Source organism: Cryptomeria japonica, chromosome 7, assembly GCF_030272615.1.
Source record: "Cryptomeria japonica chromosome 7, Sugi_1.0, whole genome shotgun sequence".
Taxonomy (NCBI): Eukaryota; Viridiplantae; Streptophyta; class Pinopsida; order Cupressales; family Cupressaceae; genus Cryptomeria; species Cryptomeria japonica.
This window is the reverse complement of record NC_081411.1, coordinates 419,595,702-419,622,991: the sequence shown is the minus strand read 5'-3', so window position 1 is coordinate 419,622,991 and position 27,290 is coordinate 419,595,702. Positions and strand designations below refer to the sequence as shown.

General features: G+C 43.9%; 1 protein-coding gene across 1 annotated transcript in view; it reads right to left on the bottom strand.

Moving 5' to 3' along the window:
* The window catches only part of LOC131065597 (aminoaldehyde dehydrogenase 2, peroxisomal), a 133,094-nt gene that overhangs the window by 91,680 nt on the left and 14,124 nt on the right, over positions 1–27,290 (bottom strand). The window contains exon 2 of the mRNA XM_058000159.2: positions 4,883–5,025. Within this exon, the coding sequence (XP_057856142.1) occupies positions 4,883–5,025 (143 nt within the window). The remainder of the gene's footprint in view (positions 1–4,882; positions 5,026–27,290) is intronic.

The following is a 27,290-nucleotide window of genomic DNA, read 5'->3' as shown; positions in this document are numbered from 1 at the left end:
GGAAGAAACTCAAGACTTCTCTCATCAATTCACTCAAATCTTTCACTTCTTGTTCTGACCAATTAGGCAATAGGATAGCCTTCTTCATTTTGTTTTCGTATTGTGGATGAGTATGATCTTGATCATCCAACACCTGATCAAGAATGAGAAAGAGTTCACACTTTTTCATGAAATCCACGGACATTCTAGACCACATTCTTCTCTTGAGTGCTTGCTCGTCCATTAGGTTGGCCCAATAATCTTCAATGTCCACCTTGTGTATGAATCTATCTCCTCTGATCCTTCCAACTTTCTTATGTGAATCAAATCTTTCTCACGATAAAATGCAATCTCTTCAAGCACCGTACTAGGTGCAACAACAGATTGGCACACCTCCAATGTTTTTCCTACGGAAATAGGAAATGTCATCCCTGTTCTATGTTTCTCCGTCTGGATGAAATCAAATTCCAAAAGTTGTCTAACCACTTCCAATAGGATCATCCTATTTGTAAGATACCTAGGAAGCTTGTATGGTTCGGATTGAAATCCCTGAATCCTTAGGTATGTGAAAGTGGGAAACTGTATGTACCACAATCGCCTTTCTTCAACAATGGCGCCACCTCCAAAATCACCCAAATCTGAAAAATACTCTCCAAAACTTGCTCCAATGGCCTCCAAATAAAATCGCCTAAGTCTGAATAGGCAAAAAATAAACTTCAAACACCAACTTCAGCCTCAATGATGTCAAGTTGACACTACAAAAAAATCACCCAGATGGAGAAATTAGCCCAAATCAGCAACTTAGCAATCACAATCAACAAGTATATTATTATTATAATGCTGGTCGCTCTTTTTTAAACTTGCTTTTGCCTTGAGTTTTCACCACACAAGCAATGTGGGATAAAACATAACATTTGCTTTTATACTTGCCTGGGAAAAATCGATTTGCTTCTAGAAGGTGATCGATTTTTCCTAGAAGGTGTAAATCATTAAATGTTTATTGCAAATCATTTATTAATTATTTTTAATCTTTAAATAATCATCAACCATTGCAAAAATAATTAATTTTGGGGCTGATTTATTTTTAAAAATTTCGAAATTTGATCAACTTTGACCCTTGGGGAAAATCGTCCCACATTTGGATTAAAAATCCAAATAAAAATCATTAAAATATTGAAATTATGCACATGGGGCCCCCACTTTGGATTAAAAAATCCCAATGAAACTTCATCACATTTGCACAAAAAAGTCTCTAGGGGAAAATCGCCATTTATCTGAAATGAAAAATCCAACTTAATTTCATCACTTAGCTCAAAAAAATCACCTTGGGGGAAAATCGAACCCTATCTAGATAACTATCTAGACAAAAAATTCATCATAAATGCACTTGGGGAAATTTGCCCATCATCAAGACACATCTCTCGATCAAGCTCCTTCAATGTCGAGATAACATCATCATCATCATCATTATTCTTAGACAAATCATACACATTCTTTCCCAAGCTAACCTCCAAAAGGATAGTGGGAGATCCCGAATATTCATCATCTTCATTTAGTGGTGCGGATGTGGTTGTGGCATGCAACTCTTGAGTATTATCTAGTAATATCACTGTGTTTGAGCATTGCTCAAAATCCCTTTTTGGTTCTGGCATATCAATCTCCTTGATTGATGGGACACTGAGGGGAGATAAAGGCTTTTTCTTCTTCTTCTTTACTTCTTCAATCTTCTTCCCTCTAGCCTTGGTTTCTTCTCGTGTATTCTTCCTTCGCTTTGGAGCTTGACTCTCCTCATCCGCATGAACCCTTATGTTGTCGATTGTCCTTTGATCAACTTGGGAAGAGGATTCCTCTGGTTTCATCTTATCATATGTGAAGATAACATCCATATCAACTAATCTATTCATCTATTTGTCTACCCATCCTTTGGAGAAACTCAAGACTTCTCTCATCAATTCACTAAATCTTTCACTTCTTGTTCTGACCAATTAGGCAATAGGATAGCCTTCTTCATTTTGTTTTCGTATTGTGGATGAGTATGATCTTGATCATCCAACACCTGATCAGGAATGAGAAAGAGTTCACACTTTTTCATGAAATCCACGAACATTCTGGACCACATTCTTCTCTTGAGTGCTTGCTCGTCCATTAGGTTGGCCCAATAATCTTCAATGTCCACCTTGTCTATGAATCTATCTCCTATGATCCTTCCAACTTTCTTATGTGAATCAAATCTTTCTCACGATAAAATGCAATCTCTTCAAGCACCGTACTAGGTGCAACACCGGATTGGCACACCTCCAATGTCTTTCCTACGGAAATAGGAAATGTCATCCCTGTTCTATGTTTCTCCTTCTGGATGAAATCAAATTCCAGAAGTTGTCTAACCACTTCCAATAGGATCATCCTATTTGTAAGATACCTAGGAAGCTTGTATGGTTCGGACTGAAATCCCTGAATCTTTAGGTATGTGAAAGTGGGAAACTGATTGTACCACGATCGCCTTTCTTCAACAATGGTGCCACCTCCAAAATCACCCAAATCTGAAAAATACTCTCCAAAACTTGCTCCAATGGCCTCCAAATAAAATCGCCTAAGTCTGAATAGGCAGAAAATAAACTTCAAATACCAACTTCTGCCTCAATGATGTCAAGTTGACACTACAAAAAAATCACCAAGATGGAGAAATTCGCCCAAATCAGCAACTTAGCAATCACACTCAACAAGTATATTATTATTATAATGCTGGTCGCTCTTTTTTAAACTTGCTTTTGCCTTGAGTTTTCACCACACAAGCAATGTGGGATAAAACATAACATTTGCTTTTATACTTGCCTGGGAAAAATCAATTTGCTTCTAGAAGGTGATCGATTTTTCCTAGAAGGTGTAAATCATTAAATGTTTATTGCAAATTATTTATTAATTATTTTTAATCTTTAAATAATCATCAACCATTGCAAAAATAATTAATTTTGGGGCTGATTTATTTTTAAAAATTTCGAAATTTGATCAACTTTGACCCTTGGGGAAAATTGTCCCACATTTGGATTAAAAATCCAAATAAAAATCATTAAAATATTGAAATTATGCACATGGGGGCAAATCGACCCACTTTGGATTAAAAAATCCCAATGAAACTTCATCACATTTGCACAAAAAAGTCTCTAGGGGAAAATCGCCATTTATCTGAAATGAAAAATCCAACTTAATTTCATCACTTAGCTCAAAAAAATCACCTTGGGGGAAAATCGACCCCTATCTGGATAACTATCTAGACAAAAAATTCATCATAAATGCACTTGGGGAAATTTGCCCATCATCAGGAATCATCATCCGCATAGAAATCCTCAAAATTCAATCATTAACTGCTTTGGTGGAAAATCGATCTGCATCAGGAATTTAAACTTCATCCGCATTAAGGTCATCTACACTTCCAAGGGAAAAATGTGGGTCATCAGAAGGGTTTCCCATCACTTAGTCAAATTTTTGCCGTCCTGGTGGAAAATCGCCTTGCATCGGGAATTTGATGGGGAAAAAAGGAGGTCCATCGGAAATCCAGTGGAAATTCATATTCCATCAAGATTTTGAGTGGGGGAAAATCATGGGTCATCGGAAATATGGGGGGAAAAGCACCTCCCATCAAGAATTTTGACGTTTAGACCCTTAAAACATGGATTTTCATCAGGAAACCTATCGGGATAAAGTACAAATTCAACTTGAATAACCTCCTAGGAGCGAGAAAACAACGCCTAAAGGTCCTTAAAACACTAGGGCACTTAAATATCACCGACGAGGACGTTCAAAACACGTTAACACTCAAAAGGTTCACACTTAGACAAAAATCTAGGATCACCTAATGTCTAACACTTTACACACTTGATCCTATGCAAAATTTCAAAACCCTAATAGCAATTAGGCATGATCAAAATTCCAAGACTCGGGCACTCAAATTTGCCAACTATGCTGCCAAAACCCTAAACTAACCAGACACGAAAAAGCAGGAAGAGGAGGTCCCCGTTTGCAATGGGGTGATGTGTGAAGAGGTCACAACAGGTTTCAAGATTCCATATATATGTTGTCTATGTTCCAGATTTGGTCTCGTATGATTTTAAGGGGTTTTAAATAAGTTTCGTAAGGGGATATGCCTTACAAATTTCCCCATAAAACTTTGATGTGATCTTGTTCCCTTATTGTAATGAAATTCAACATTTCATTCATGTGTGGTGTTCACAATTTGCCAACAAAAAATCAGTAAACTTGACAGCAATTGATATTCAACTTGTTTCTGTGTTAAATCAGTATTTTAGCATTCTCAAAAATTTGGTTATGATCTTCCAGAACCACTGAACAAGGATATTAAAAAACTCCAAAAATCGGTACAGAATTTCAGTGGCAAAGGTCCTGTTGTTGTGCCTAGTTTATTGCACTTTCAGTCTAGCTTTACGATACTTGTGTGAGTCTTCAATTTCAATTTGTTGAGTATCATAGAAATCTTTTCAACCCTATTGACATGTGTTGTGAAGTCTTGCTGCAAGAGAAAAGTCACCATTCACTTGGCTCCCTACCCTTGAACGTGCATATCTATCACAAAGCCTTCAAGTCATGAAAGAGACACTGATCCCATACATCAGGGCCCATTTTCTTATTTCAATTCTATTTCACCATGATCTCCCATAGAAAAAGTTTTAGCAAGTCGTTTAATATACCAAAGAACCATTACAATTATAAGGGTGGACACTATCTCCACCATATATTCTGGCATACCAAAATAAAACCACATGAATTTTAACTAAAATACTATGAAAAAATGCCTAAGAATGAGGACAAAATATTTTTCTCCAACATAAAACCCAGATAATGGCACAATAGATACTGGGAAAATAACAATGAAAAGAACCATAATTACCTTTGCAGCTATAGCACGCAAATATTTTGCACGGAAGGCTCCTGATGTCCGGGCCCAGTACTTTCCTCTGTTTCTTGTAAAAGCAGTGCGTGCAGCCTTGACTGCAACTTCAACATCCTCTACAGTTGCAGATGGTATTTCACCTGGAAAGGAAAAACAGAATTTAACAAAAAAGAAGCATGAGAAACAAGAACTAACTTAAATTAAAATCAAATTCAATATATAAGAAAAAAAATTACAACACTAACCATTCTACTTTATGAAAAATTACAGTGTACCTCAACCCCACTAGGGGCTGCTGCTCCCAGACCACCACTCTGATTTTAAAAAACATAACAAAAAAATGTTTTTGTGCTGCACCAGAAATGGAAAACAACATTTTTTCCTGAGTTTTTCCCATTTTAATCTTGAGAAAGTGAGTTCCATTTATACTTTTGGTTTGTCAAGTTAAGCCCAATCCAAGTAATGCTACTATGACATAAATTAGTTCAATTTATCTTTTAACATTTATGATTTGACAATTGACATTGAATTATTAATTTTCAGCTGTGTTCACAATTATCTCTTTAATTTTGTACGTCTTCAGCAAATTAGGGTCACACACACACAATCATCATCCCCCTGCCATCCCTAAAATCTAGAAAAAAATTTGCCATTCCCAAAACCCAGTTGTCTTGCAAATTATCCATGCATTCTAAGAAAATTCACAATGCAGGATGCTTTTCCAAGAGAACCAACAATATCAAGTAGATGTGGCTGGTATAATTGCGGCAAAGATGGGTGTGCCTGTGAAAAATATTCAGACAGAAAAAATAAAAGCCCAATTTCATATGCTAGTGTTACTAGCTCATGCATTGGGAAAGCAGCTAGTTATTATTGATAAGGTTGCTCATATTGTACTCCATATATGAGTATCAAAGATGCAAACTTAAAATGGAAAAAAAAAACAAAGCACTCAAGATGAAAACAAATGGCAAGCTTAGTTTGATGAAAATCTGATATTTTACTAATCACCTCGATTTTATTTTGGAATGCATTCCATGGAATATAAACTGAAAATTCAGAAAAAGGAGAAGCCTTCCATTTTTCAAACCCAAGTTAAGCTTTGTTCACATATGCCAAAATAAGGTATTACCATAATGTATATAACAAAACCTGAACAAACTTATTTCTGTTATTTTGTAGGTTTTTAAGCTTTGTCTTTGACTCAATGCCAGGCTCGGACACATTCTCTATTTGTTATCTCATTCTTTCCTGGGTAAGAGCTCCTAAAGAACCTTTGACTAACTGGCTTAAACAAAACAAAAAAAGAAAAAAGTAAAAAAACTCAACAAATGTCATGTTTAAGCATCATTTAATGAAATTCGCATTTGGAATTCACCCTTATTGCTGATTTAACAAAACACACATCTTCTACACAAGAAGAAACTTAGAAACCTAAAGAGGGTTTTCATCCTCAAAATATTATGGAAGAACTTGCAGGTTCGATCCAGCAGCATTTCAATATCAAATCTTTTACATTTGCAAAATGAATCCCCTCAACCTCCTTTTATAGTTTTGGAGGGAAAAAAGCCAATTTGAAAATATAAATAATTCATTTTCTCATCAAAAGACTTATTCACAATATACTATGACTTTTCATGTGCAAGTCCCCCACATTTTCCCCAAGGCATCCACTTTGAGGGGGCATAAGCAACTTTAATAAATATAACACTTCAGAAAATATTTTATTATTAAACATTAGAAACTTAAGTGTATATTTTAAATATTCCACCCAAGTTGCAGAACCAAGACTCCGAAATCCAATTTTAATCATGCTATGATAAAATTGAAGGAGTGGAATGAAGACTGGTGCCAACTCAAAGACTTACTGAAAGCAGACATGCTCCCCAAGAAGTTTAGACATTGGAGAACACCCTAGGAGACCAAAAAATGTTTTTGAAAGCGTCACCACAATCCATACTACCAACTGGGCTCAATGTCATAAAAAGAAACCAAGAAAAACTAAACTTGAGCTCTCCAAGATCTTGAATACCCCTTTCCAAACCCAATTCACCTACAGGAACTCAGGAAATAGGTTAGCAATCATCAAACTGATTACGGCTAACAAGGGAACATTACAGCATGTAGCCCAAGCTGAGTATAAAAAGTGTGAGATGGAACTAGTAAAACTTGAACATGGAGAAAATTCCCTAAATCAAAAAATTGTATTGAACCAAAAAAAAGATGGATCATGGCATAAAACGAGAAATTCCAAAGCCAAGTGAAAAGCTGAAGTGATGCAAGTTGATACTTGATCATAGATACTGGTAGCACAAAAAAACTGGTTTGTATTGACATAGTGTAGATGTTCAATTAGAAATGTACACCTATCCAAATGAAAAACAAAGTCTTTTCATTACAAAAGGGTCACAAAGCAACCATTAGTGAGCAATGCAAGGTTACTTTATATATTGAAAATCACCATGATGAAGTGTGGTGTGATGTAATACTTACAAATGCTTGCCTTGTAATGTTGTGTAGACCCCAGTATGACAAAAGTGCAATACATGATGGCAAAAAGAATATATTTGAATTTTCAGACCAACAAGGATCAGAAGAAGTTTAAGATGTTGCCTATGAAGAGAGGATAAAATAGCAATGTTGTGTCACTTTCTGTTAGGGTTTCAAGCAGATCCGAAGCAAATATGAACTAACAATTATATGCAGATTTAAATACAAAAGATAAAGAAATAAAACAGGACACAGATAACACAGAGATTTAACGTGGTTCACCCAGAATGGGTTACGTCCACCATACACAGCCGTCCAATCTTTCTTATTATCCAGCAAAAACAGTACATCAACCTTACAATGCCTTAAGCATCCCAGCCGCTTATAACATGCGTTTTTAGGGCAACAAACAAAGTCGGCCTTTTTTAGGGTTTTATTACAATGTCGGTTTTCATCAACAAAAACGGCAAAAAAAAATTTCTCGGGGGCGGCGAGGATACGTGCTGAGTGTACAATACTTTGCTGATCAGTCGCCACATTTCAACACTTTCAACCAAAGAGCTCCTCAAATAAGTAAAGAAGACAAAGGTATCTTTTGTTGTATTTCCAAAAACAAAACAACATAAGGTGGAACAACAAATGCAAAGTAAGCATTTTGGTAAACTAACGCAAGAAGATTATTCCAAAGAGTCGCTAAGGGGATTAACATCCATGAGGAAAATTTCTCATCATATTAATTGATGTCGGAAGCTAGCTTTACAAATAAAGCTCAACATAGAATAAGACCATCAATGAGTTAAAAGTTGAATAAACAAGTTCAAGATTTGTCAGATAGAGGTTTGATAAGAGAAAATCTGTGCTCGTACAATGCCAACAATGCTTACGCCAAAAATAAATGGAGAATGGAGAGCAAGTATAGATTCAAGAACCGTTAAATACAAGTTTCCATTGTAAGAAAGGCTGACTTGATGGATTCTGAGGTGCAAAGTATTTCTCCAAGATTGATTTGAAAAGCACATATCATCGAATTTTAATAAGTCAATGAAAAAAACAGCTTTTATGACAAGGGAAAAATTGTATGAGTGATTGATCAAGTGAAAGTTTCAATTGTGAGGTTATGACTCGGGAATGGGGTTGTGAATTTTCAGGGACTGAATGGATAGATTTCTATTATGATTGGACCCTTGGTTCACATGAATGTAAGAGATTGAATTTGAGTGAAGTGCATAGTTGTGTGATCAAGAAAGGTAAGCTTTTGATTGGTGATCCTCTTGATTGAGAAAGAAATGAGATTGCAGCTTACAAACGAACTATTCAATGGCAGGCCATTGGACAATATTTCAGATTTGGAGCTGCTGTCCACCTTCCAATCAGCCAACACATGAATTTGGTTACTTGCATACAAATGGTTTGGCAAGTTTTTCCAGCCAAGGGGAGGAGTCTTTTTTTATTGGAGTTGAATGGTGGTGGTAATCTAGTCATTGGAGAAGTATTTCCAATCATTTCCATGCTCACATCTCCTATGAATACAACAATATTTTATCATTGCAGCTACTGCCCCAATATTACAATGCTGATTTTGATAAAATAAATCAACGAGCAGATTGATTTTGAGTACTCGTAGGTTTTATGGCAGTGAAATGTGGGATATTTTTCAGACATGGTTCAACTATTTCTAACTTCCACATTGATTAGTAATGCTTATCGTGAGCATTTCATGTTGTGGATCTGTGATTTCGGATGTTGCACTGGTGATTGCAGCTGATTGTGTAAACTGGTGTGCACAGGACTGCCTTTTTAACACTTGGAGATTGTGTTCATGAGGTACTATCAGTTTGTGACAACAGAAGCATTCCTGGGATAGTTATGAGTTCAGCTTACAATTTTAATGATGCTGTCATCATTTGTATCAACCACTTGACAAGGACAGTAATGAGATATACTGAGAACCATACTTTTTTGTTTGACAAATTAAATTTCCCATTGTCCAGGATCATGTTAGACTGTGGGATTGCAAATGTAGATTACACTAAGTCACTTTGGTATGAGATATTCTATGTGCTGACAGGTATCCCAATTTGGGTTTTGAGGATGATTTCTTTGTTGCGTTACAAGATAGGAAAGTGTAGATTTGGCATGATGGGTTTCCAGATTTAATCAAAGTGGCGAAGTGACAGCATGGTGAGATCTTCAGATCCTAGGATCACAATGAGCTTCATTCTGAATCAATCAGGTGAATTTGATGTTGAGTTAGCATTGTTGAGGGAAAGCAATCTTTCAAAAGGGAGGACTATAACACCCCCTTTCTCTGTCATTTCTGCATTTTTTTCAGCTCCAACTTTCTTGGAGGGAGAGATCCTTATTGGTTTGGAGTTTGAGTATTGACATTGAGTTTTGAGGATCTTATTGGGTCCATTGATGCTTTCCAATGGTGGTTTATGTTTACCTCACTGGGTAAATAGGAAGAATACAGAAACCGAACAGTAATGCACAATGCCAATACAAAAGAAGTACCAGAATAAGCTTGCCATTAATGTCAAAGGATGTTCATATTATAATCTGTCGTCAATATTACATGTCCTCCAACACCCGGAGGTGGTACAATATATGACAGCCGAAGGGGTGCGACACAACCGTCGCGACTCCAACTACCTACCCGTCGGCTAACTAACTATCAATAATTATCATTACTAAACTATACATTTTTTCCCGATAACATCATCCCCCCCAAAAAAGAAGTCGTCTCCGACGACTAACAACAAAATGGAGACAATGCATATATACACCCAAAACAAAGTCAAGGAGGGGGCTGAGGAAGCGTCCCTGAAGTCGAAGGCTGAGATGCGGGTGTCTGGGCCGCCAGGCGGGCGCGGAGCTCATAGACCTACTGGGTGCGTGCTGCCACATCCCGCTCTGCCACCAACACCTTCTCTAAGGCCGTCTTCACCATAAGCGCAGCCTCCAGTAGCTCCTTCTCCGTGGTATCGGCGGACTCTGTCATGCGAACCAACTGAGCTTGAACAACATCTAACTCCTGCTGGACGAGACTCCGCGCACTCTGCTCCTCCGAAAGACGGGTGTCCACCGCAACCTTCTCTGCGCGGGCTGTCTCAAGCTGTGCTACCAACTCTGATCTCTCGGCTGCCCACGAGGCTTGTTGTCTGGCCATGTCCTGCTCTAACTCAACTCGAGCAGCCTCGCGAACCGCAGACTCATGCTGCGTCTGGCGTAAGGCATAGTAGGCCTCCCTGTAAACCTGCTCAATCTCCCAGACGAGAGTCGTCACCCTACTCTCCACGACGGGCTGAGGCAGCAACCGTCACCACTGCCTCGGATCCCACAACGTCCAGTCGCACCTGAGGCTCCGTCTCAACCATCTCCTCTGCCACGCCTCCCTGCGGTGGACCACACGACTCCGCCCTGCTGTCAGTACATGCCTCTGTGGGAGTCGGTCCTGCGGCGGGTGCACGAGCCTGCTACGGTGGTATGGGGGAAGGTGATGCGGCCGGCTGCATGGGCCCGAGTGTAACGGGCGTGCGGCTCTGCCCAAATGCCGGAATCGAAGTACTGCCTGCTGACAACCCCACAAGTGTGCCAAGTGGGAGTGTGGGTGGTGCAAACAACACTCGCTCTCCGGCGGGCTCCATCCTCCCCTCGTCTGTGGCCCGACTACTGCTATCATCCTCATCCTCCGAATCCTCCGAATCCTCTGCACTACTAGAAGTTTCTCGCCCACTATCAGGTTCTGCTGAGGTGGTCTCGAATATCCTTTTCCGCTTCGCGGAAGAGTGGCCAATATCAAGGTGTCTCCAATGCATGATAGGAGGCTCACCGTCTGCTAATGGTTTCTGTGGCTGTATCTCCAATTCTGCCTCCGGTACTACTTCTCGCGTGGCCTCCAGAAACAATCCGATGGCATAGTGGGGCATGTAAAACGTGCGATGCTCCATCATCAAGAACTCGCACATCCGTTCTGATAACAATGTAGCCCAATCATACACAACACCGTTCAGCAACCCGTTCATCAATACGATTTGAGGGAGAGCGATGTCCGATGCCCTACCAGACTCCATCAACCTGCTCTTGATGACGTCCATTATGCATCGCCAATGGCCCTCTGCAACAAAAGACCTACGCATCCCACGGCTCTTCGTGGCATCAACAATGCTCTCTAATTCTGCTGTGGTCAAGTCTCGGGCTACTCGTTTAATCCAATATTCTTTTTCCTCCCGTGTCATTTTCTTAGCTTTCAATTCCACTTTCTTGCCATGTACTCCTGGAATGCCAAACACTCTCGTAAAATCTGCAGGTTTGAAGGATACCGTGATATCCCTCCCCAAGTATTCAAAAGTACTCGTTCGTGAATGGCGATCAAAGGTATCAACCATGAATCGTAACGCTCCCTCATACTCACGGACAGCAAACACAGGCATTCGGACGGCCCACTCCACTCCTACTTTCCGAAGGCTCTTCTTCACCAAATCATCATCTGGTGTATCCTGCCACCACTTCCTGCATTCGGACCCATTCAATCCCTCAAAGGTGATCTGCTGTGGGGTCAATGCGTTCTTTCCTCGTGCGGCATGCTGCTGTGGTGCCTTTCTCTTCTGCCTGGCGTGCATTGTGTTACCGGCTATGCGAACACCCGAAGGAAGAACTCACGTATCCTTATTCATGTGGCTGCCCTCCTGCAACCGTTTTTTCCAATTCCTCTTTCCTGCAGACTCCATTAATTTCCTGTAACTGATTCTTGATTTTAGCCGTCGCGTTGCAAAAAGCGGCTAACTGCCTCCGGGCAGCTAAGACTGTGCGGAGGTGATGTGCCTATGTGTTGGGCGTGCGGTAGACACGGTGATATGCCTGTGTGCGGTGCGTTTTTTATTGACCGCATGGTGTTCGCACAAAATTCAACTTCCTTCCTTCCACCGCACGGTAGCTTCCTTCTTTTCGCGCTGTTCGGCGGGGGTTGGCGGTGGTGTTCCTTCGTGCGGTGCGGCTTCGGTGGCTTTTCTATCCCCGGCGTTTTGTGCGTTGCCCTTCCTTTCCCTTCGGCTGCGTCTTCTTTTCCCCTTCGCTGATTTAAACTTGCGCGGCGTGGCGTGGGCTTCTTCTCCCTCCGCGGTGCTTCCTTCGTGCGGCGTGGTCTTCTTCGTACGCCGTTCCTTTTCCCTTTGCGCGGGTGGCGTGATGTGCCTTCGGCGTTGTTCCTTTCCTTGGCACCGCGTGGTATTTTCCTTCGTTCCCCCCCCGGCGATATCTTCTTGTTTTCCTTCGGTAGTGGTGGTGTGTTTTATTTCCTCCGTTTGGGTTTGGGCGGCTTTATGTTCACGCGGCCCGTCGGTGGCTTCCACCTTCGGTGGTGCCACCGCACGGTGGTGCCACTACGTGTCCACCGTACGGTGGTCTTTTTCTTCTTCGTTTTTTTTTTGTTTTTTTTTGTTTTTGTTTTTTTTTCAATTTTTCTTTTATATATACTCTTTTTTTTCAAATTTTCGTATATATATATACATATATATATATTTTTTCCCCATTTTATATATATATATATATATATATATATATTTTTTTTCAAATTTTCTAATTTTTAGCTGCGGCCGTCTAACTGGAGGTTCTCGGTTCCCTCCGTTCATGATAGACCTTCAGTTTGGACCCGTTGACTGCGTCTGGTATCTCCTTCCCGTCCAGCGTCCATAACTTTATCGCCCCGTTCGTGTTGACCTCACGTATCCGGAAGGGCCCTAACCATCGAACTTTGAATTTCCCCATTTTAATTTCGTTTTGTCCATTATATTTCAAAACTAACTACCCCGGGGTGAACCTCGCCCTTCGAATGTGTTGGTCGTGCCAATGTTTCCTTCGTTGCTGGGCCACGTCTGTCGCCCACTGTGCCATCGTCCATCTTTCATCCAGCTTATTTAGGGCGTATAGTCTCTCTCGAAGGCTTTCCATGTCGCCTAGCCTGTTGTCAATAGCGATTCTGAGACTTGGCACCATGAATTCCACTGGTACCACAGCCTCCTGGCCGTACATCAATTGGAAAGGTGTCTGCCCGGTGGTTACTTTGTAAGTTGTTCGGTACGCCCAAAGTACCGACGGCAGACGCTCCTCCCAGTCTTCTTTTTCCACCCCACAGGACTTATAAATTACCGACACCATGATTTTGTTGGTCGCCTCAGCCTGACCGTTTGCTCTGGGATAGTACGGACTTGATAGGGAATGAAAAATTTTGAACTCGGTTGTCAGTAGTCGAATAATATGATTTACAAAGTGCCCTCCTCTATCACTTGTCAATTGAATAGGTATTCCATACCGGGTGATAATCTGTTCATAAATAAATTTCGCTGTACTGACGGCAGAGTTGTCTGCCAAAGCCCTCGCTTCGACCCATTTGGTCAAATATTCTGTCGCCACGACAATGTATCTACATCGTCAGGCGCGACTCGGTTTCAATGGACCAACGAAGTCTAACCCCCATCTTTCGAACAACTCTTGAGCATGCGACGGGTTAAGTGGCATGAAATCTCTCTTTAACGGTCGCCCAGCACGCTGACATGTATCACAACTTGTCACCCATTCTCTGGCGTCATTATGCAGTGTCGGCCACCATAAGCCCGCTAGTAGGACCTTCCTTGCTGTCGTATCCGGTCCCATGTGTCCTCCAGCGGCCCCTTCATGGGCTTCTCTCAATACTCCTGGGATTTCCTCTTCCAAGACGCATCGTCGTAGGATCTGGTCAGGTCCCATTTTGTAGAGAAGGCCATTTATAAGTTGGAATGTTCGGCTTCTTAATACAAGTTTCCGTCTTTCGCCTGCTAACATTTCCTTAGGAAATTTTGACGTTGACAGGTATTCACCCACACTCGTGTACCAGGGAGGAAGGATGGCAATGCGGAAAAGATGGGCGTCCGGAAAATCCTCGCTAACGCCTTCGGCCGGCTCTCTAGACTTGATCCGTGATAGCTGGTCAGCTATGACATGGCTCCTGCCAGGTCTGACAATGATGTTGAACGTAAATTCTTGTAACAGCAACAGCCATCGACTAATCCGCCCTTGGATGATTGGCTTGTTCACCAAATACATCAACGCCTGGTGATCCACATAAAATGTGAATGGTGTCGCCAATAGGTAATGTCAGAATTTTTGGACGGAGTATACCATGCCGAGGGCTTCTCTCTCCGTCGTGCTGTAGTTCCTCTCTGCGTTTGACAAGAGTCGACTTGCAAAATACACTGGGTGGTCCAGCCCGTGGCTGCCAACCTATGCCAGGGTGGCCCCTATGGCGAAGTTGGATGCGTCGACATGTACATGGAACTCTTTGTCCCAGTCTGGGTATGTCAAGATTGGCGCACCCACCAACCGTGACTTTAACTCTTGAAAAGCCTCTTCTTGGGCCGTCCCCCAGACGTATGGCTCCCCCCTTCGTGTCAGCTTATCAAGTGGGTATGATACTTGGGCAAAGTTCTTAATAAACCGCCTATAATACCCGATGTGCCCAAGAAATGACTTGACGCCAGTGACATCGTCGGGCGCCTCCATCTCCACAATGACCCGTACTTTGTCAGGGTCCGTCTTCAGTCCAGCCTTGCAGACGATGTGCCCTAGTAACTTGCCCTGAGGCACCATGAATCTGCATTTCTTGGGATTTAGGGCGAGGCGGGCTCGTCGGCATCTCTCCATGCATTCGCCAAGTGCGGCCAGATGTGCCTCCTCCGTGCTGTAAATGGACCAATCATCCAAGAATGCTTTGAAGTTTCCTACGGACATTTTATCGAAGATATGGAGGATTATCCGTTGAAAGGTAGCTGGCGCGTTGCACAACCCGAATGGCATCCGGTTGTATGCATAGACGCCATCTTCTACGACAAAGGTGGTCTTCAATTTGTCCTCCTCTGCAATGGAAATTTGATTATATCCGGAGAATCCATCCATAAATGAATAAATTTCGTGACCCGCGACTTCCTCGAGGATGGTGTCTGTGAATGGTATGGGAAATGGATCTTTAATTGTGACAGCATTCAAACACCTGAAGTCTACACAGATTCTTATCTGATCGGCCTCCTTTTTCAAGGATATCACAATGGGTGATACCCATTCACTCGTCTGGACCTTGAAGATAATCCCTGATTCAAGCATGCGGTCAATTTCGTTATTTACCCTAGCCGCATAATTTTTGTTCATCCTGTATGGCCTCTTCCGTACGGGCACGGCTCCGGGAACCAGAGGGATCCGATGTACACAAAGTTCTTGTGGTACCCCCTTGAGGTCCTTATACGTCCAAGCGAACACATCTTTGTATTCTGTGAAGATTTTGAACGCCGCCGTCTTTAAGACCGGATTCCAGTCGTCGCCGACTAGAATGTTTTTCTGTTCTGAAGTTTCTCCAAGGTTTGTAACTTGAAGTGCGGATTCTTCGTACCTTATGGGCTTACTTTTGTCAAACTGGTGCGCTGGTGCGTCATCCATAGGGACATCCCCTTCCTTGTATTGTCCGTATTCTGGCGGAAACTCGTTCATGTCAGGTCCTTCAATCCCCAACATATTGCACCCGTACAATAATTCATAGTCTTCCATTTGCCAATGGAAGAGCCCTTTCAAAGAATCTGTCTCATCCTCAGAACAGGCTTGAATTCCTAAGATGCCTTCATCATCTGGTTCCCTGCCATCTTTTCCTTCGTCGATATCGTTGTCTCCGTCGGACTCTGACTCTGACGCCAACTCTTCACTGACCAGTTGAGTTTTGAGGTCAATGGTATACTTTCTGCCAACCTCTACCGAGGATGGCATCATACCCCTTCTTCTTCAATGGGATGACCACAAAATTCAAGACGAACAGCTGTGTTCCGATCGTCACTGGTTGCGCCATGAGTGTGCCAAGCGGCTTGATGCCGTGTTGGTCTGCTCCCAATAAATTAAAGGTGGACGGCCAGAGAGTAGGTTTACCCAATTTTTTCCATGTTTCCTCTGGCAAGACATTTACTCCCGACCCGCCGTCGACAATTGTGTCAGTCAGGATGGTACCCAATATACCCATTTCCACCACTGTTGGGTGTCTACCATTGCTGATCGTCAGGGCTAATGGGTCTGCCGCTGTCTCGCCAAGGTTGTCCTTGCCATGTATTGGTCGGCCTACTGGGGTTATCATTGCGGATTGCAACAATGTCGCTCGCAAGTGCGGCATACTTTCCAGGAGGTCCTTCATTTTGACGGGTATCTCGACCTGTAACAGTTGGTTTATAATGTTTGTTTCTCCTTCAGAGCGAGAAGTACCCGCAAGCCCCTGTGCATCCTTGCTCGTTGACATCTCCTTCTCCAATTCCGCTCGTGCCTCCAGTGCCTTTCGTTTTTCCGTGCGGGGATCTGGATAAGTGGCCGCTTTCGTCTTGGACCTTGTTATGGCGAGTACATCTTCCGTTTCTACATTCAACAGGTTCACGCCAAATTTGGGACAATTGCCATCATCATGGTCCCCCGGACTGCACCACTTGCAAAGTTTTTGTGGTGCTTCCTCCACTGTACAGTCTCTGGCGAAATGCCCCCATTGATTGCAAGCTCGACATTGTATCATCGGCCGCCCTTTAGCGTCGTATTGGATTCGGCTTCTATTATTCGTATTGTTATTATTACCTCTTCCTCGCCTGTTGTTTCGATAGCCGCCAGACGAGGCGTTGTTGCTCGCAGGTTGGGACGTGCCGACTGACGCAGATGGTTCTGTAAAGAGAACCTGTTGGTTACGGGTCCTCATTTTGTACGGACACTCCTTGGTAAGGTGTCCGGCAATCTGGCAAATATCACAAAATGCTTTTTTCGGACAAGACCCCTTGGTGTGTCCGTCGGTACGGCAGTCCGTGCACCATAACTCCCCTTCGTCGCCCTTGCTTGTGCTTCCTTTGGTTGCCTTTATCTCTCTCATCATTCGCTCCATATCGATCTGGAGAGCCCGTACCTTCCAATTAGAGTCGTCATCACTGCTATCACTTTTGTCAGAAGAGGAATCATCCTCCGACAAGGATTTATTTTTCTTCTTCTTGGATGTCTTTTGTTCACTTTCTAAATCCATTGCCCTGTTATAGGCGTCGGAATATGAAGAGGGAGGTACTATCCATTGCCCTGTTATAGGCGTCGGAATATGAAGAGGGAGGTACTATCTTCATTTTTCGTCTACGGGATTTCTTTAGACCTTCCACAAACCACCGTTTTTTCAGTCCGTCTGCCGGCTGGTTCTCCATCTTTCCTAGCAGCTCTTTGAGCCGCCGGCTGTAGGTTCGAACAGTCTCGTCCTTTCTCTGTTTCGTGCCGTAGATTTCGGCTACGATCTCATTATCGTCTCTTAGGAGACGAAACTCTGCTTGAAATTCCTTTTTCAAGTCTAGCCATGTGCTAATTTTAGCCTTATCCGTATCCGAAAACCAGTCGATGGCTACGCCCCTCAGGGTTGCGAGAAATTGTGTTACCCACTCGTCCTCATCGGTAACACCATTCGCTCCCCAAATTGTTTCACAAGTGCGACAGTGGCGGACAGGGTCTTCTTTCCCATCCCCATGGAACTTTGGAAGTTTTTGTTTTTGTGCCATGCCTTGTCTTTTTACTACTGGTGGCTGTTGTCCTACTCCGGATGGGTCAGATCCTATAAGGGGTGCTTGACTGCCGTGCCCCGGTGTCCCTCCGACACTCCTGGCAGCCCCAGTGTCTTCTCCCTCTCCTGCCTCCTCCCCACTCCTTGGAGTTTTCCTAGCCTCTGGTGTGTGTGGCAAGTCGTGGCAAGTCCCTCAAATCCCTCAACTGAGTTTTGGTACACTCTATCCTACGGCGGGTTTCCGCAAGTAACTCCTCCCGACTCCGTGGGTGGCCGCTGGCCTCACCGTCCCCTTCGGAGCGTTCCTCCTCTCTTCGCTTATACCTCTGTCGCCTTTCCGCTTGCTGTTCAAGGATCAAGGCACATTGGGCTACTGCACGTTCATCTATATATTGTTGCTTATTTTTGTCTTTATTCAGTGTATTGGGCATTAATTCCCAGACAGCTTTCTATATACTTAATGGCATAAAAAGTAGAACACTTTTATTCATTCATAATGTGGAAGACAAGTTTATGCCAACAATATGACATAATTATTACAATAAGTGTTCTTTATTCCGCCCCGTATGGCTCACGGTTCAAATGCCCCTGACCTGGCGCCATCTCGTTCTGCTTCCCGTTCCTCGTACTGTTGCAAAATTTGTTGACGTCGCTCTTCCCGGGCAATCTCCTCCAGGCGAGCTTGTTGTGCCAACGATGCTTGTGCTAGCAATCGAGGGAGATGGTTCATCAACCGATTTACCTCCGGACTCACTTCCAACGCTGTCCACACAGCACTTGGTGGGACTTCCACCCCCGCCGCCTCTCGTCGAACGTAGGTCTGAATGGCTACTTGGAGTAGAATTGAAAATTCTCTCGTCGCGGTGTCTTCTCCTACGTAGAGTTCTGTTTGGGCATCGTCGACTTCTGGGTTTATTTCACCAACGGGTAGGCCCATTGGGTCTGTGCGCCATCCGTGTCTTCCGTTCCGAGTTCGTCTAGGCAACGGCGCCAAATGTTTACCTCACTGGGTAAACAGGAAGAATACAGAAATCGAACAGTAATGCACAATGCCAATACAAAAGAAGTACCAGAATAAGCTTGCCATTAATGTCAAAGGATGTTCATATTATAATCTGTCGTCAATATTACATGTCCTCCAACACCCGGAGGTGGTACAATATATGACAGCCGAAGGGGTGCGACACAACCGTCGCGACTCCAACTACCTACCCGTCGGCTAACTAACTATCAATAATTATCATTACTAAACTATACATTTTTTCCCGATAACAGTTTAGTCATTTCTAGTAGGCTCGAAACATCTTGGAGGAAAAGGCTAGTTTTGGAAAGTGCATTTTTAGCAAGTCGGATCTTTGTTGAGCTCCTGAGTTATTGGTACCTTCATATTTCAGTTCTATATCATTTCTACAGTTTTCGTACTTTCAAATGGTTGTGGGAACAAATTAATTACTAATTGTCAAAAAAACATAAATTAAAAGATGACTTAAATCAACTATTTATAAAGTGAACATAAAAGTGACTAAACTGCTGAAAATGTCACTTTTTGGAGCAAACAGGATTACTATTTTAAGAAAAGGTGTTTAACAAATATTAAATTCCGAGAAGTTCCCAAGGAGAATATAAAAGGGTTGAAGGGTCTCATTTGTATTCATTCTAAATATCGTTAATTCTCTGGAAACCACAGTTGTGGAGATTGAACAGGTTTGTTCAATACAACCCTAGAACGAAAACTCTATGATGAAGATCAAGTTTGGTGGTAAAGATTCCTCCCTAACCGATACAGTGAAATCCATTCAGGGCTTCAATTTGCACAGAAAGGATTTACAGGTTCAAATGAAGATTCAATTTGTGAAGTCTTGCCAACAAGACAAATCGACAAATTTTGTAGAAGCTTGCAAGAAAGGCAGAGTTAATAGTTGGAAATTGTTATTCCAATTTAGGAATGGAAATTGTTCCATTCCTAGCAGTCAATCATACAAGGGTTGGTGTTGAGTTCTAACCTGAGTTTGGCGATGAAGCTATTCTTACTAGTCATTATGAATGACCCAAGCTTGGCCTGATGTTTTCATCATGCTGTCGAGGGTTTAGGGCACATAAATACTCATCCAAAGGAGCATGTTTACCTAGTTTATCTATCCTAGACAGTTGGGCGTGGGCTTGGAAGATTGAGAAACATCCGTGCAAGTCAAAACAAAGGTTGTTGTAGCTGGCATGAGGGATTTAAAACCTAGTTGGGCATTTATTGCGTTCATTCCTAGGCGCTTCCTTCAAAAAAGAGTTGGGCGACAATATTTATGATTGTTGGGTGGACTCCTACACTCCATGATGAGAGGGGAGACTGACATATTATTCTCTAATAAAAGGAGACAGTGCTGGCATTAGCTTATTGCAGATTTATGAAGTTTTCGAGAGTCATTTCTAAGGCACCAAGTTTCACAACGTTAGGCAATGACAAAAGATAGCTGAGCAAACAAAGGTTTCTAGTCAAATTATCGATTTGGAACAGGCATCTCACTTATTGTTGATCGATTTTCAGTTTCAAGGGAGGTGTGAGTTGTTGCAGGGAGACATGGGAGTCTTGGTGACTCATTCTTGTCTTAGCATGAAGAAATCCTTAGCCATCGACCTATGTTGTGGGTGCTCATTCAAAGTATGTAATATTGTTATCATTGTCTGTTGTCGGGAATGATCTAGTTGGATCGACTCTAATCCCTGGCTGACCATCTTTGGTCTTCTTCTACAATAATTTCATGTGATAATAAAGATATTGTTGGCGGCAATATTGTACACGAATAAAACTAGTTAATTAAGTTGTAATTGTCTTGGTTAGTCAGTAACCGAGGGATGGTAGTTACGGTGCGACGGTTGGCACTCGCACCCCCTCGGTACCTTTATATACCTCGGAGGTAACTTGTACAAAGAGACTCGATTATGAATGGAATAACATCTCTTATATTTTATGTGATATCTATGGCATTACTATTCTGCATTACGCGTTGCATCTGTATGCTTTAAGCTATTCACCCAAGAGGGTAAACATTTGGCGCCGTTGCCTAGACATACTCGGGAAAGGAAGGAACAGATGGCGTACCGACACGATGGGCCTACCCGTCGGTGAGATTAACCCAGAGGCCGACGACGCGCAAATGGAACAACCATCGTGGGACACAGAGCGTGATGGCAAGAGGCGAAGGGGAAATTGAACCCTATAATAATCCCGGCACAATGTTGAGATAAATTGTGGCTGAAAGGCAAAATAATAAAAAAGTTTTTTTTGTGTACATGGTGTGTGCTTGCTATGTACGGAAGTGATTTATGCCAAATATACTAAATAAGGACAAAAATAAAAAGATACAAAGTGACGAATGGGAAGTGGCACAAAGAGTGTTGAATCTTAAACAGCAAATAGAATGAAGGTGTAGGCTAAGGCAGCTTGCCGAGGGACGACCGGCCGAGGGGTTGCTCGAAGGGAACCCAGGAGGTGTCACAGAGGTTGCGGAGGCAAAGATAGACAAAGAGAATTACACTCTCTACACTATCGTAGGGTTGCTCGAAGGGAACCTAGGAGTCACGGAGGGTGTCGAAGGAGAACTCTACAGTTCGCCAGAATACCACCGTAGGGTAAGAAGTCGCGAAGAGTTGGTGGAACAAACAAGGCGAAGTCTAAACCTAATCGATGCTACTAGAGACCTACTAAAGAACTTGTCCATTTCGGAGGACAACCGGAGGGAGACGACCGAAGGTGACGGTACGACCAACAGTGCCGAGAGAGCACAAGGGTACCGTACGGGAGGCAATTTGTTCAGTTCGGGGTCAACAACCTTCTCCGGAGGACCCATGAGTAGAGGGTCAGGTGCAGGAGGCGGAGGCAGAGGATCACCACGTACAAGCACACAAGGCACCAAAGGAGCAAGACCCAGCGGTGGGATGGCAAGTAAGCAGAAGCTACCGAAGTTCAACGGCGAAGGGAAGGAAGATCCCATCCACCATTGCCGCACTTGCGAAACCATATGGTTAGCGAACGGTGTTACCGACCAGGACGAATGGGTAACACAATTTCCAGCAACCTTAAGGGGAGTGGCCATCGACTGGTACTCCGATACGGATAAGACCAAAGTCGGCACATTGCCCAACCTAAAGGAGGAGTTCGGGATAGAGTTTCGCCTCCCCAGAGACAACAATGAAATAGTAGCCGAAATCTATGGCATAAAGCAAAACAAGAACGAGACTGTCCGAGCCTATAGTCGGTGGCTCAAGGAACTGTTGGGGAAAATGGAGAGTCAACTAGCAAATGGGTTGAAAAAGAGATGGTTCGTGGAGGGACTGAAACACTCCATCCGGAAGAAGATGAAAATTGTTCCACCAACCTCGTACGAAGATGCATATAATAGAGCAATGGATCTCGAGAGCGAGACCAAGACATCCAAGAAGAAAAAGAAGAAGAATAGCTCGTCCGAGGATGATGACTCTTCCGAGGGAAGCAGCAGCGATGGCGAGTCCGGCAAAAAGGTGCAAGCCCTGCAGAAGGACATGCTGAGGATGATGAAAGAGCTGAAGGTTATGAAGGGAGGTCCGAGCAAGACCAACGAAGGGAAGCTTTGGTGCACGGAATGTAAGACGGACGGCCACACGAAAGGCTCCTGCCAAAAGAAGGCCTATTGTGATATATGCCAGTTGATGGGGCATCCCACCAAGGAATGCCCCTACAACATGAAAACACGAAACCAACAAGTATTGCTTACGCAGGAACAACAAACTACATAGGGCGGTATCATTAGCTCCCAGGCGAACAACAATGCAACATTGGGAGGCTACTGAGATAACCGGTGGGGAGGATGAAACAACAATAACAATACAAGGAGCCGGATCCAATACGACTCCAAAGGCCGACCGATGGTACAATGCAGAGCGTGCAGCCAATGGGGGCACTTCGCCAGAGACTGCCCGAAGGGAGAGGCCACACAATATTTGTGCAAATGGTGCGGACCAAGAGACCACGAAGACGCCACCTGCCCGAAGTCTGGCGTCAACTTGCTCAATATCGAGGAAACCAAAGAAGAGGAAGTGTTGGTTGTAACCTGCGCCCAAGCCAGACACGCAATGTGCCCAGACCCGGAGACGGAGAAACGAAGGGTACGGGAAGCACGGGAAGAAATTGAGAAAGAGATATGAGAAAGGGCGAAGGCGAAGGGTACGGCAGGTACTTCCAGCTGACCGAAGGCGGAGGAGGCTATACTGAATCAAATTTTAAAATTGGAGGTGCGTGTGAAGGTACACGACCTCCTCCAAACGATGCCTCAATTACGAACGGCGTTGCTGAATAATCTCTCCCAACCACGCACCAATACCAACCACCGCACAGATGTTCCTGGGGGGTCTACAATAGACCCCATGCTACTGGCAGTTAACACTGGAAGGAACCCGGCCATTGTGGAGATGGGTATCCTTGGCACCATTCTAACCGATACCATCATCGATGGTGGATCAGGAGTGAATGTTCTTCTAGAAGAAACCTGGCGGAAGCTGGGGAAGCCGACGCTGTGGCCATCTACATTCAATTTGCTGGGAGTAGATCAGCATGGAATGAAACCCATCGGGACACTGATGGGCCAGCAAGTTACCATCGGGACGCAACCCTTCATACTGGACTTCGTGGTAATCCCACTAAAGAAAAAAGGGTATGATGCGATCTTAGGGAGAGGGTGGCTAGTGGCAGCCAAGGCCACCCACAACTGGAAGAAGAACACTCTGTCTATGGAGAATGGAGGAAGGAAGTTTATCATAGACCTTGGGACGCAGTTGGTTAGTGAGGAACTGGCATCATCTTCGGAATCGAAGGGTGAAGGAGAAGGCGACCTAAAGGACGGAGGACAAGGCTGCAGGGAGCCCAACGACGAAGGGATTCTCAAACTAGGAGAGTGCTCCGAGGATGAGATGGGGTCATTGAATGGGCTCTTCCACTGGCAGATGGAGGATTACGAAATGTTCCAGAGCTACAGGCTCAAGGTAGAGGAACCAGAGCAAGTAATAGAGGTGTACCTGCCTAAATACAGAGAATATTGGAAGGGAGACGCCCCAAACCTCGATGACGTAGATAATCCCAAGATCATTCGTGTCGGCAACGATTGGAACCCCGTGTGGAAGGTCGCAGCCTTCAAAATCATTATTATTCTTCTTCTTCTCTTCTTCTTATGTACGGAAAGGAGACCGTGGTTCCTGTAGAATTTATGGTTCCAAGTCTTTGGATGGCCATTGAAAATAGACTTGCCACCAACGGGTCCAAATTGAAACCCTACCACGAAAAGCGCGCAGGGGACCCGAGAGGCCGGAAGGACACCCGAGAGTCCGGAGGGGGACCCGGGAGGATGGAAGGGGACCTGAGAGGCCGAGCAGGTGACTCGAACAGCACGGGACCAAAGCGGGAGACTCTCGGGCGAGGCAAACCGAGAAAGGGCAATTAGAGAGGCACGGGACCCAAGCCGAAGACTAGATTAGGGAATTAAAAACAAAAAACTTTGAAAGTGGCGGTGGGACCACCATACGGCGGAACCACCGCGGTGAGACCACCGTGAGGTGGGAACCCGTGCGATGGAACCACCGTACGATGAGACCACTGTACGTTGGACCATGTGCGGTAGGACCACCGTACGGTGGACCACTGACGACGGAGGTCACCTGCGGTGGAATACCACCGTACGGTGGACCCCCGTACGGTTGAACTACGTTGGGCGTGCGGAAGGAGGACCGTACGGGGTGTACGGTGGACGGTTGGCCATGTTGTCCGTACGAGGTGATCCGTACGCTGGAGGTGTGACCGTATGGTAAGGAGGGTGTTGACCGCACGGGAAGGTGGTCATACGATTGGAGGTGTCAGTGTTGTTGTTGACCGTACGGGCAGGTTGTATGGCCGGGGTGCCATCAGGGATTGGAAGAAAAAAAAAACGACGACCAGATTGAAAAATCATTCGATGACGTCTGGAGCCAGGACGCTGAAAATATTAGAGTGGAGAAGAAGGGTTTTGACATCTTAAAATATCATAGAAATGATGTGCGCCATGGACTTTCGTGTGGTTCTAAGGGTTGTAAATTGGTGTTGGCAGCGGGAGCGCACCTGGGGCGTTGCCCCCAAACCCCGCGAGGGGCGCTGCCCCAGACCCCACGGGGGCACTGCCCCTCGACCCCGCTGGGTGCTGGATTGTTCTGTACTGTGAGAAAGAAGCTTGAAACAGATTTGGAGGTTGCAACCAAACGGAGTTTGAGGGAAGGCATTACAAGAACGCAAAGTCGTACGGCACCAAAGAGTTATTTAGTTCAGTTATTAGCCTTTGGGGAGTGTGATGGAGGATTTGAGGCGTCTCCTAGCCTTTGTGTCAGAGGGTTGTGGCCACCTCCAGGCAAGAATGGTACGCTTTGAGGAACTTGGAGTATGTCTCGGCTGGATGCTGGACGTGAGGTTGCCTTGGTGGATGCGCAGAGGGCTCGGGAGGAGCTGACCACCAGGTTGGAGGCAGTAGTAGCGTGAGACTTAGCTCAGCGTACCCAGGAGTTGGATGCCACGAGGGCAGAGCGGGTGGCTATCGAGGACAAATTGGCTAGGGAGACAGTATCATTTGAGTAGCAGTTGGTGGAGGCTGAGATTGAAAAGCGTGTTTTGCAGACAAGTTTGATGGTAGCAGAAAAGGGTTTTCAGGTGAGGATGCAGCAGGTGTATGAGTTCCGGGCTCGACTGGCATCAGCAATTCCTGCAGTTCTCTACCTTGGTTCTGTTTAATGTCATCTCTATTTTGTATTACGTCATCCGAAGACGACTTCTTTTCTTGGGGGGGATGATGTTGCTGAGAATGATCTAGTTGGATCGACTCTAATCCCTGGCTGACGATCTTTGGTCTTCTTCTACAATAATTTCATGTGATAATAAAGATATTGTTGGCAGCAATATTGTACACGAATAAAACTAGTTAATTAAGTTGTAATTGTCTTGGTTAGTCGGTAACCGAGGGATGGTAGTTACGGTGCCACGGTTGGCACTCGCACCCCCTCGGTACCTTTATATACCTTGGAGGTAACTTGTACAAAGAGACACGATTATGAATGGAATAACATCTCTTATATTTTATGTGATATCTATGGCATTACTATTCTGCATTACGTGTTGCTATTCACCCAAGAGGGTAAACATTTGGCACCGTTGCCTAGACATACTCAGGAAAGGAAGGAACGGATGGCGTACAGACACGATGGGCCTACCCGTCGGTGAGATTAACCCAAAGGCCGACGAAGCGCAAACGGAACAATCGTCGTGGGACGCAGAGCGAATGGCAAGAGACGAAGGGGAAATTGAACCCTGTAATAATCCCGACACAATGTTGAGATAAATTGTGGCTGAAAGGCAAAATAATAAAAAAGTTTTTTTTGTGTACATGGTGTGTGCTTGCTATGTACGAAAGTGATTTATGCCAAATATACTAAATAAGGACAAAAATAAAAAGATACAAAGTGACGAATGGGAAGTGGCACAAAGAGCGTTGAATCTTAGATAGCAAATAGAACGAAGGCGTAGGCTAAGGCAGCTTGCCGAGGGACGACCGGCCGAGGGGTTGCTCGAAGGGAACCCAAGAGGTGTCACGGAGGTTGCGGAGGCAAAGATAGACGGAGAGAATTACACTCTCTACACTATCGTAGGGTTGCCTAAAGGGAACCTATGAGTCACGGAGGGTGTCGAAGGAGAACTCTATAGTTTGCCAGAATACCACCGTAGGGTAAGAAGTCGCGAAGAGTTGGTGGAACAAACAAGGCGAAGTCTAAACCTGATCGACGCTACCAGAGACCTACTAAAGAACTTGTCCATTTCGAAGGACAACCGGAGGGAGACGACCGAAGGTGACAGTATGGCCGACGGTGCCGAGAGAGCACAAGGGTACCGTACGGGAGGCAATTTGTTTGGTTTGGGGTAAACATTGTCTCTACATTGCTGAGAAAGGTCAGAATTAAATATATATTTGTAATTGTGTAATCTGTTCTATTCAATAAATATGGTGTTTGCCTCTATTGCGAGTAATGCAGAAATTCCTTAACTGTTACAAGTAATATTATGGATGAATATTAAGCATTACAAATTGAGTTTACTCTAAACTTTCAAATCAGAAACAACTCATTTTTTACATGTATACAAATATGACATAAAATATCTATTCAATGGAAGTGGATAAGGGTAACTGTTGGAAAATAACTTGGCAAGGGATTTTACAAATATGTAACACAATAACTCAACTTCAATGCTTGAATGACCTCTACAGCATATGTATGACTTCAGCTCTCATTGAAAGTTTATGTGCCCAA